The sequence below is a fragment of the Drosophila nasuta genome, chromosome 2R, assembly GCF_023558535.2.
Source record: "Drosophila nasuta strain 15112-1781.00 chromosome 2R, ASM2355853v1, whole genome shotgun sequence".
NCBI lineage: Eukaryota > Metazoa > Arthropoda > Insecta > Diptera > Drosophilidae > Drosophila > Drosophila nasuta.
This window is the reverse complement of record NC_083456.1, coordinates 1,922,952-1,935,323: the sequence shown is the minus strand read 5'-3', so window position 1 is coordinate 1,935,323 and position 12,372 is coordinate 1,922,952. Positions and strand designations below refer to the sequence as shown.

At 41.9% G+C, this 12,372-nt stretch overlaps 1 protein-coding gene across 3 annotated transcripts in view; it reads left to right on the top strand.

Annotated features, from left to right (window-relative positions):
* The window catches only part of LOC132786727 (homeobox protein homothorax), a 114,316-nt gene that overhangs the window by 71,123 nt on the left and 30,821 nt on the right, over positions 1 to 12,372 (top strand). For 2 of the 3 annotated variants that reach the window (XM_060793348.1, XM_060793347.1), the window contains exon 8: positions 1,208 to 1,255. The exons of the other annotated variant lie outside the window; for it this stretch is intronic. In XM_060793348.1, coding sequence (XP_060649331.1) covers positions 1,208 to 1,255 — 48 coding nt within the window. The remainder of the gene's footprint in view (positions 1 to 1,207; positions 1,256 to 12,372) is intronic. 3 annotated transcript variants of the gene reach the window in all.

Sequence of the window (12,372 nt, the reverse complement as noted above, 5' to 3'; positions counted from 1 at the left end):
TCATTCATTCTTCAGCCCTGCTGCGAGTGCGAATTTGTATTTCATTTTATTTCGCTTGGCATTTTCGGGAGCGTTGATCACTTAGCCATGTTTAGCGTCCGTCTCTGCTGCGCTTTTTCATTTTCATTGGCCGCTTGGCCAAGTGTCAACTCTCAGGTTGGGAGAATCTCGTTTCTCGGTTTCTTCTTTTGGCCTGTGGAAAAAGGAGAAAAACAAAATGATTTAAGATGTTCGACTGTCAGTGCTGACAACATTGACAGTAAAATTGTTTATACCCACTGCAGCAGGTTAATTATCATTGATTTATTTACAACATAAGCCAAAAACAGTTCGGCCCAAATTCATGTTCGACAACATCGAGATGCCAACATCGATGGGTTCGCTTTGGATAAGAAATTTTATGCAAATCCCATAAAATAATAAAACTTTAGAATAGCGACGTATGATTGGCTTAAATTGCCATTTAATGCGTCATAAAATGACAAAAAAAATTATGCACAAAAACGAAAGCAAATAACAGAAAGAACTAAAATGAAAATTAAATAATTTATTTAAATGGAATGCGTGCAAACCTAACAAAAACAGCATCGAGCGAGAGTGGGGAAGAAATTAAGCATGACAGCTATAAATATTTTAAAATAGGCAACGAAAAAATATAAATCTGTGCGTTAATTTGCATTTTTGTTGCATGATAACATAACCAGCAGCAACAACGATAACTATGGAAAACAAAACAACAAAAACAACAACACAAATAAAAGCGCAGAAAATTGCCAGCAAAATTAAAACACGAGACAATGTCAAAATATTAAATTAAAATTAACATGTGGAAATGGGAAAAGCACTGCGTCAGCTTGGGAAATGATGTGGGCGTTACGGGTTGGAAGAGGGGAAGAGGATGAGGAAGAGGACGAGGCAATGTGGTCAATAAAATTGCTTGTCAAAGTGAATTTAAAATAATTATTGTGCATAATGCGGCGTGGCGCGTATTAAATTAAATGCTGCACAATAAACGAATTAATAATAATAAGTATTATAAGCAAACAAAATGAATAAAATATGAAAAGCAGCGGAAAAGGTGTGCAAATTGACAAAAGGCAACGTGATATAGTAATTTGTTTATATTATTATTATTATATGTATGGTATATTTGAAGTATATAACTGGTTTTTTCATGAATTCCTTTTATCGATTTATTTCATTGCAGATGGTAAGTTCTTATCATCACTCAATCCTTCAGAACTAACATATGATGGTAAGTCACATTCACATTAAGTCATTTAACACATTATATTGAATACATCGTATCGTAGTAGCTTTAGGTAACCCCTCCCCCCTTTCTCTCTCTCTCTCTCTCTCTCATCTCACTTTGCGTCAGTTCGCACATTAATCAACTAACCAACTTGTCATGCGATCAAACTTTAATACGTCTGACTATCTGTCTGTCCGTCAGTCCGTCCGTTTGTCTGTCCATCATCTTGTCTGTCACGAATCCAACAGCTTATTGTTAGCTGCTACTGCTGTTGCTGCCGATCACGTTTCGGCCTGGCCCACGCCCAGTTTACGCGCCGTTGGCCGCATCCTGTTTTGCCGCTGCGCTCAAAATGAGAAATTTCTTTTTAATTTAGACTTAAACAGACTTGGCGGCTGCACCGCAATGAAGAAGCTGCCCAACAGCAGCAGCAGCTGATAAAAAATCATTATAAAGTTAAATTTTAATTAAAAACTACAATCGATTATAAAAAGGGACAGACTGTCTGCGGCTCATAAATTGAACACTGGCGGTCTGAGAGCTTTCAACGTTCATGTTACGCCTTCCCAGCCTCCAAAACCGAAGAAAGAGAGCAACAAAAACAAAAAAAGAACAGCACGCTCTCACTGCTTCCTCTTCCTTTGACGATGATGAACTTGTGCCAGTTTCTGAGGTGGAAATCGATGTCTGCTTTATGCTCAGTGGCAGATTTCTGCCAGTCGATAGCCGCCCCAGATTGTGATTATACAATATAAGCAGCGCTTTTCGCTTTCATTAATAAGTAGCAACAACAACAGCAATAACAACAACACGATCAACAGCAACTGTCAGAGCAAATGTTTGCCTGGCACGTGATTTTTGCTGGAAATTTGATTTATGGCTCTGGTTGCTGTCTCGGCTAAGTCGGCAATCATTGACCGACCGCCTGCAGTTCATAAAAAAGAAAGAAACAACTGGTAATGCAGATGTCCGGCGTGTTCTGTTCCTCGTCTTCGTCCTCGTCCTCGTCCTCTTCATCATCTTCATATTCAGAGTCATCATCATCATCATCTCAGTTTTTATGACGTCACGCTGCGTTAAATTGAAAAATGGTGTGTAAAATCATAAAACTCGTTCAAATTAGCGATAGTTGTAAAAAATGTACCCCAGTAGCTGATGTCCACTTATGGACAATACATTTGATCCTCTTCTGCCGTTAGGCGCAATTGATTTGGGGACCAGAAAGAGGACCTACTAACCCAGTAAACGCAGCCAGACACATTTACTCACAGCACAGACAGTGTAAAGCAACAACCACAACAACAACTGCGACTGCGAGAAGAAGTAAAATGAAAATGATATATGCCAAAAAAGTGTAATTTGTATTATAAGCTACGTAGTATGGAAGTGGAACAACGCTTTTGTGTGTGACTTACATGCGCCCCCAACAACAACAACAACAACAACGACGAAGAGAGCAACAAGAACAACTGCAATAGCCATGACCATGGCCAGACACAAGCACATACACAAACACACAAAGAGAGCGAGAGAGAGCGCGTCTGAGAGCGAGCATTTAAGCACAACTTTAAATAATCGTCTGTCAGAACTGTCAAACAAGCCGGCGAGCGCTAGAATTAATGGCACAGCGAAAGACAAAGAGAGTGGGACAAAGACAGCAGTTGAGTGTGTTCGTGTGTGTGTGTGTGTCTGTGTTTGTCGCTTGCAATTTGTTTGCCATGCGCAGGCGCAAAGCGTGCATTGAACCTGTCCCTGTGACTGTGACTGTGACTGCGACTGTGTCCGTATGTGGAGCACACACACACACAAACACATACATACACAAGCATAGTCTCCAGCCACAAGTTGAATTATTGTTTTTGCGCGTATTCGTTATCCATTGAACGAGAGTGAGAGGAAAAGGGCAAGAGCGAGAACGAGAGCGCGCTCTGTAACGGGACACGGGACACGGCGACGCAGTCGCAGCGATGTTAAAAACAATGTCTGCCCAGGCGTCGACTGCGCTGCCAATGTCGCTGTGGTGCTTTATCACTTTTGCTGCGCCTCCTCCCGTCTCTCTTTAGCTCCCTCCTTACTACTCTATGTCCGTGTCCGTGTCTGTGTCTGCGTCTGTGTGTGTGTGCGCGTGTGTGTGTGTATAAAGTTTACACAAAATTAATGCGATGTGCCGCAGCGGGCGAACTTTCAACTGTTGCTGCTGCTGCTGTTACTGCTGCTGCCGATGTTGCTGCTTCTGCCTCAAGATGAAAAATTATTGCTTTTAATTTATTGCATAAACAAAAGCGGCGTGTGTGTTTGTATGTGTGTGTGTGTGTGTGTATAACGGCGCTCAAGGTCATGGTTAAACTGTGCACACAAATACTTTGACTGAATCGTCGCCGACTGCGCTGCTTGGGGCTTTCCCCGGCGTCGCTGTCGCCGTCACCGTCGCAGTCGCCGTCGCAGCGCTGCCAACTGTCAAAAATGATTTAGTAGTTCAAAGCCACGTTTTGTGTGTTGTTGCCCCGCCGTCGCCTTTGCTCACTTAATTTTTCGCACTTTGGCCGACCACTGCCTGTCAGAAGCAACTCCAATAACTGCAGCAACAACAACAACAACAACAACAACATTTGACACTTGCAGCGAACATTTTGACAGCTGGCAAAGGTCAAACTGAAAGCAAAAGTGAGACAATTTTTTTGACAGATTGCCGTTTAATATGCGCGTCACTCAGGCGATTTTAGAGTGTCCGCTAGTCGGTCACTCAGTCTACCTATCCATCAACCATTCATCCCATCAGGCCATCATTCCATCAAACCATCAGTGAGTTGTCAAGTGCAGCGCAGTTTTTGAAGCATTCGCTGTTTTTATAGTTCATTGCGCCCCCCTCGAATAAAAGCGAACGAGCAATGACAGCGGCAACAATAAAATGCCAAATCAAAATCAAAAACAGGCTAAATTAACTAGTCATAAAAGGCGAATCGAGGAGACGAGCAAAAAGCCATAAAAAATAAATATGCATACATCACACATAGCTCAACAAAAGCAAAAGCAAAAACAAAAAACCAGAAACATCAACGCCAAACGGCAACTGTTGATAGATCATTTCAAAAATAAATAGATAGTTGTTGGCGTTGTTGTTGTTGCTGCCATCTGCCAGCTGACAAAGTCAAATTCCAATTCAAAATCAAAACTGAAACCGAAACCGAAACCGAAACTGAGCTAAAAACTTTGATTTATGATGTTTGATAAATGATAATTTAATAAATTTGCTTATTTGCTCGCTTCGATTTCAGTTTCAGTTTCAATGTTCAGCATTAAAGTATTGAGTTTGAAAACACAACTGAAATCGAAACATCAATTAAATACTGCTTGAGGTCGCTCAGACTGTATCTTGAACTTGATTTGATAGACAAATTATGGCCCTTATTTCAATAGATTAGCAAAAGTCTTAATGTTGTCTGTATTCATTTGTTTTTCCCTGTCTGTTTTTCCATTAATCGATAATCTTTTCTTCACCAGTTACTTGATTTATATTATGAGTTTTATTGGGGATTTAAATATCTGAGTTTAGAATTAAGGATGTTCGCTTTAACTCATCATAATTCCATGACATACGCTGGCCAGAACTTATTTCAAGTGGGGTTAAAAGACACTCTCACAAATAACGGCTGGAATACATAAATCCACCACAATATGCGGCTGATGCTCACTCTTGATGCGTCCGAAGTCGAATCGACTTCGGCGATTGTCCTACTGAATTATGCATGCAACAAATTGTATAAAAATTTGTGCAACTTTGCGAAGTTACGTGCCGAAAATTTGGAAATCAAGCAGAGAACCCCAACGAAATTTGAGGCATACTTGTCAGGGCAGAGCGGACAAGCACCCAGAAGAGGGCAGAGAGCGGCAAGCGGAGAGCAGAGTGAGACATAGACAGGCATACGCCTTATCCTCATCGTAATCGTCAGGTTTAAGCTTGGGATAAGTCAACCCCCCCCCGAGGAATGGAATCGACAAGGTTGCTGGGGACTGGCTTTTGGAAGTGGAAGTGGAAGTGGAAGTGGTCTCTGCACCGTTTACAAAGTGATTACTCGTGTTTAAAAATTGATGACTGCTGTTGGACACGTTTTCAATTTGAAAACGGTCTGCATCTCCATCCCCACTTCTTAGGAGGAGCGGCACATTTACCGAAATTGAAACTTGTTAGAGGCATGTTTCTTTCTTTCAGGTGAAATTGTCGCATAAAATCAACTGATGCGACCTTTAACAAGTCGTTAAAAAGGCGAACAATACAAGTTTGCCCTTTTCGGTCTCTCTGTCTCTCTGTTTGTTTGCTTGTTTGTTTGTTTTGGGAAACTGGCAATTAAACGCTTTGCTGTGGCATCGTTAAATCATCACTGACTCACTGATCCACTTGACTCGTGGCTGCTGTCCGGCCTTGAAGATTTACGGCCGTTAAATGCTACACACAGTCGATCCACAAAACTCGCATTTCGTTTGTCACATCATCGATACAGTGTCGTATAATCGATAAGCGAGCGCAGCCTTTTATCATTGTCCATAAAACTAGCTTGTCAGCTCGCTTCGCTTCGGTGTGGATTAGTGAACCGGTCGACAGAAGATGACTACTATGGTAAATGGTAAATAAATATGTTAATCGAACGAAGAGCGAATTGTTAAGTGTGCTATATAGAAATAGCACCCAAAGGTAGGCAACGATTTTGGCGAAAGAGTTTTTGAAGTTGGATGGAAAGTTTAGACAGGTTTTTATTAGCCAGCAGCTGGCTTAAAGTTTGATTAAAAACTTCATGCATTGATACGAGGGGGAAGCAACAAATTTATAGACAAGCGAGCAAAGTATACATGACCAACTTTGATATAGCTCGACAGCGAGTAACAATGTGGGAGCTAGCAAGGAGTGGGGGGGAGTGGAGGGAGTGGAGGGAGGAGGGAGTAGGAATGTGGCGTATCCATTTGCCAAAATAGCAAAACTTGCATAAAAACTTTGCACAACAACTTGGACTTTTTCATCAAGCAAAACAACAACTAAAACTAAAGCGAAATGAAACAAACTTTTAATGCAGCCAGAGAGCCATAGAGCCAACCAGAGGCAAGCAGCAGCCACGTAGAAACTCACACACACACACACACACACACACACATACATTGAGAGTGAGTGCACTTTGTTCGGCGCCCTGGCACAGCTGTCAGTCAGTCGAAAATATTTTCACTCACACAGAGACAGAGCTTAGAGACACACAGACACAGAGAGAGAGAGAGAGAGAGGAAAATAGCAGCCAACATGGCGAACAAAAGTTTCCACGCTGCGGCAAAAAGCGGAAATGCATTCAAAATCTAATATGGCAGCCATGGTCATGAGCAACAACAACAACAACAACAACTGCGACTCTGCTTGCCGTGGAAAGTAGCAGCTAAACAAAAAGACTAAAGAGTGCCAAAGAAGAAAATGCAATTTTCTGAAAAACCCATTAAATGTTCGCCAGCAAAAAAAAGAACACAAAATAGAGGAAAGGCAAAGGCAAAGAAGAAGAGGACTATGAGAACTGCAAATAAAGCAAAACCCCAATGCAAAAGCCGAAGGCAAAGCTGAAGCTGAAGCTGAAGCAGAAGCAGAAGATTGGGGCGCTTCTGAAAGCGTGAAGTGGACAGCTGGTAGCGGGTTGTGGGTGGGTGGGAAGAGGGGGCAGGGTGGAGGATGGTAGCAGGCGGAGCTAGTGATAGACTGGCTATGTACAGAAAGTATTTAGGTATACGTATATATATATTTCTGTATATATATATATAGCATCGCATGACTCGTGTGTTTTTTTAAAAGCGCCTTCTGCATGAAGCCATTAAAAGCACTTTAAAGAGACGACCTTAAAGCGAATAACCGCTCACACGTCATAGACAGGAGTCAGGAGACGGGAGAGGAGAGGAGAGAGGAGAGGAGAGGCGACTCCTAGAGCAGCAACACACAAAGCGCTGATAGAGCCATTTACGCCGTCAGCACATAATGATGACAATGCAGGCGACTCTCGGCGAGCATTTTGTGGGTGTAACTCATGCAGCCAAAGCAGGAGAAGCTTGAGGAGGAAGAGGAGGGAAGCTGCATTGTCTGCTGACGGATTTCGATGGCACATAACAAACAGTGCCTCAGGCCGCGGGGCGCGTCTGGCAGTGAAAGGCGCAGACGTTGCTGCAGCTGCAGACGCTGCCAGCCAGAACGAAGGGACGAAAGGACGAACGGACGAATCGATGAGTGGAGCAGCCTCCCAAGCAGTCACAGATACAAACACAGACACAGGCAGAAGCAGAAGCAGAGACACTGACACAGGAGCAGCTGTTGTTATTTCTATGCCATGTCCTCTGACTGTCTATCCATCTCTACCATGTGTGTGTGTACGTCTGTATCTGTGTGTGTGTGTGTGTGTGTGCATGGCAAGGATATATGTCTGACGATGAAATTTAATGGGGTGCTTTGATGCGATTGGTTTTCATATAACGCAGGCGCTTAAAATCATCGAATCATTCAAAAGAAAAGTGAACTGACTGCTCCACACACACACACACTCTTATACTCACACACACACACTATCACGCAGCTGGAGCAGGCGCCAAGAGAGCGCCGAGTACCGAGCGCCAAGCACCAAATGTTGCCTGGAATAAGCGAGGCGAAAATAACAAAAAAAAAAGAAAAAAGGAAAAAAGCACGCAGCTCTCGTGTATAAGAATATTTTTCTGCTGACTGGAAATAAAAGAAATGTGAAAAGGAAAAAAAACGAAAACGAAGTATAGAAAAAATGCTAGCTGCTGTATGTGTGTTTATGTGTGCGTGTGCGGCATTCTCCTTGGCTGCTCGACGCGCTGTCGGTTTTATATAAAAGGCACAAGGCAACCACGAAGCTGACGCTGAGTCTGAAGCTGAGGCTGATGTTGTAGTTGTTGCTGTTGGTGTTGCTGTTGCTGTCGCCTGACGCTGATGACGACAACAGGACTCAACTCAGCTTTGAGCTGGAGCTGAGCTGAGCTGTAGATGAAGCTGAAGCTGATGCTGGGCACGACGAGCACAACGATGTTCGAAACGAAGAAGTCGCTGTCCCTCTCGTAGTCGAAGTCGTCCTCGCCAATACGCACACAGACAGCTGCCACATAGAACACACTCACACTGACACTCACACATACACTCACACTCACAGTCGCATACTCTCACTCTCACTCACTCACAAGAACAGTGAATGCGCAGGGAAAAAGTTGTTCTTCATTTATATGGTCAGCATCTGTACGTATACGTAATTTTTGTATGTCTCGCAGCTGTTTCATTCATTAGTGATGTACATTTTATTTTACGTTTATTTTTACAAATATTACAAATTAATTGAATTAAATGTAATAATACAAATTTAGGGAACCTCTTGAAAATTAAAATCGACATTCTTAAGATTAATAGTTAAGTTCTAAGCTGAACGATATTCGTAGCCCAGTGACAGCTTCTTGTAAATGCAGCAACTTGACTGCAAGCTAAAAACTCCGGAAGTATTCCTTATTGCCGAAGTATGTTAATATTGCAATATGTTAAGAAATTCGAAATATTATTTTAAACAAAATTGTATTCTAGACAAATAAGATAGATACAATCGAGTGTGCTTGACTGTGATATTTCGGCTACCCATTAAATTTACCAAAAGGTATACAGAATATACCATATACAAAATAGATAAATATAACTAAGACAAATATACCAAATATTGACATAATAATACAATGAAAATATAGCTTAGACAAAATATACCAAATTGTCAGCCAAAACAACTAAGACCCGATGACAGAAAACGTTTTTTGCGATACAGAAGTACTTCTTAAAGATCTTCTACAATTTTATTTGAACGCAACCAAACTGCAGTTAAAATTTATTTGATTTATTTGTATTTGATTAATGTTATTGGCATCTTTACAGTTTCATGTTTTGTTATAGTGTTGAAAACAATCTTAACTGGAAGAATAGAACAAATTATAATAAATCGATTAAAGTAAGAAAATTTTAAAGCGCTGTTAAGCAAAGTAAAGTACAATTTAGAGTTAACAGCTGTTAACTATATTTTTGGTCTGTTGTATAGCATTTCTGTTGTTGAACTGATGTCAATGCCTTTTCATATTGTTCTCGATTCATCCGTCAACTAAAAGCTCGAGCCTAGACGCGACTCAAGTCCTCGATTTGCCGTGACAAATCACATAGCTTTCCTCTGTGTGTGTGTGTGTGTGTGTGTGTGTGTGTGTGTGTGTGTGTGTGTGTGCAGTCAAGCAACACACATTACATTCACTCTTAGGGCGCGCACTTATCGATTATTGTAGCATAGCATACTTTCTGGCGTCATTTTGTGTGCCTTAAAGCGATGACGACTTGTTGTGGCGTGGAAAGGGGAAAGGGGAAAGGGGAAAGGGCTAAAAAGTAGGCAGAGCTCGCAGAGTTTTGCCTCGTCATGCCCGACTGCAAGTAATGGCAATTTGTTGGCCAGTCTAAAAATGGCAATCGCCCACCTTTCGCTCTGTTTGCGCACTTTTAAAGCCGCTTGCCGCACATGAACTCAGCCAGGAGTCTGGTCAAGAACTCGGCTTAATATAATACACACAATAAGCAGCCACAACACACTCACACACACACACACACACATACAGAGGATGGCAAGTTGCAGGCGCAATGACAGCGACTATTTAACACGCATAAATTTTATGTGAATGTGTGTCTCTCTCTCTCTTTTTGTGGGTGGCAACACAAGTGGGAGAGAGAGAGGAATACTTGTGTGTGTCTGGGACTGTAAAAAAGGAAAAACCAGTGTCAAGGTTAACGACCAATGAATTTATTTTGCTTGAATAAATTTTACGATAATGAGGAAATTGTCGTTGTCGTTTTGGGTATTTTTAATGGTCGTAATGCTCTGGTGCCTGCTTTCGTTGTTGTTGTTGTTGTTGCTGCTCTTATTGCGCCTGCGTTTCGCGTGTGCAAGCGAGATGCCAAATGACGCCACACACGTACACACACACTCACATATAGACATGTGTGTAGGTGAGTTTCGTTATTAAAAAAGTGCCAGACAATTAAGCAAAATGATGTATCTTGTATCTTGCAGTGAATTTGCTTTGCTTTGCTTTGGTTTGGTTTGTTTGTTTGTTTCGTCTGCTTATCAGAAATGCCGCAAAGGTTTTTCAATTTCCGGCCGGCACAGTTTCCTCTCGCTTCAAAAAGCAAAAACTCTATTTTGATTTCTGGCTTTCAATCCAGTTTTGTGTGCTCTGATATCCTGCGCGAATGCTTGAAGGAAGGACCCTGCACAACTCCATTTTACGTAACATTAATTCCGTGATTTATTAGGGTCACGTGACCGTCGTGACGGACGACTGAGTCACGAGGCATCCAGACGTCCGCTGACCACAAGCCGCTAAGCATGGAAATGGAAAGGGGAACTAGAAGGGGAAGGCCAAAGGGGATGAGAAGGAGAGTGGCCAGCAATTCCTCATCATCAAATCGAATTCATTTCAAGCAGCACTAAGTTATTTTTCATAGATTAGTTGACTTTAATCTTTTATCTATATACAGTTGAGAACTTTAAAATAGCATTATTTATTTTTTAAGTAATTCAATTTCTTAGCATGATTTTCTTTGAAATAACAGTATACATATGTATGTTGTGTTGGTCATATACTCTTTGATTATTTAATATCATAATCTGTGCAATAGTTAAGTTGATTATACTTAAATAATAATAAATGACCGCTGCTGTTCCTACTGTTCTACTTCTCACGGCTCACGGCTCACGACTCACGACTCACGACTGCTGCTACCGATAGTTTAGTGCCTATCGACTTGCTAATGCCAACCGATACCGATAGGGTCTATCGGCTTGCCGCCACCTCTGTTACATATGCATACATACATATAGTATTTGGAGGCATTTATGCATATATACACATGCCATTATTTTTGTACACGGAATTCTTAGCAGCAAATGAAAACAAGTTTCGCTGTTGTTGTTGTTGTTGTTGCTGTTGCTGTTGCCTGTGTAGGTGTCATAAAGTGCATTCACATGAATGCGATAAAGTTTATTGTCAGCTTGCAAGCGGCTGGCAACAAGAAAAATTAATACCAAAACATTTGCCTCGCAACGTTGTTGCTGTTGTTGTTGTTGTTGTTGTTGTCCCGGAGATCGCACACGCCTACGCAAACATGTCGCAACTGTCATTTCAGCTTAAGTTGGTCCATTGTACGTTTATATTAGTCGCGCTGTCCCCTGCATACAGATAAGGGGAGAGAGAGAGATGGAGAGAGGCAGAGACTCCTCCAAGACGTCGACCAAGTGCTGATGATGCTGTTGTTGCTCGCCGTGTGTGTGCTCGCTGTGTGAGAGGCAAGAGTTACGGTCTGCGTGTCTGACTTTCAAATTCATTTCAAGTGTAAAGCGATATGTCGTCAAGCAAGCAGGCAACGAGACAGACTGAGACTGAGGCTGAGAGTGAGGCTGAGAGTGAGGATGAGGCTGAGGCCATGAAGATGAATACCAAGGTGCCAAGGGCCAACGAGGACATCAGAATCTTGTCGAGCTGGTGACAAACTTTGCTTAAGTTACAAGTCATGTTGTTTGCCTCTTCCCAGTTTATTTCGACTACGACTTGTTTCACTTATTCTTTTTTTCGCATTTGCCGAAATGTTATTGAATTTGCAAAGCGACAATCGAAAATGCCATCAAAGCCTGGCCATATGCCAGTAAAAGCTGCCACGCCCACTTCCAGCACTAAAATATAAATGAAGCCTAAGCTCTCGAAATCCAATTTTTTGGGGCGTTTTTTTAATGCATTGTCAGCCTCTCCCCCTCTCTCTTCCCCCTCTCTTGCTCAGTTTAAGCCTGCCATTATTTTCATAACTACGCGCGAAAAGGTTTTTCATTTAAATTTAACAAAAATGTAGCGAACGTCGCGTCGCCATGGAAAACGTTGTAAAAATTGCAACGGAAAATGCCAGCAGCAAAAACAACAGTGACTCATATAGACAACTCTGGCTGCTGTTGTTGTTGTTGTTTTTGTTGTTTTCGCATGGTCATAAAGCAGCTGCAGCAGCGCCACCTTCCGGCCACACACAGCACATA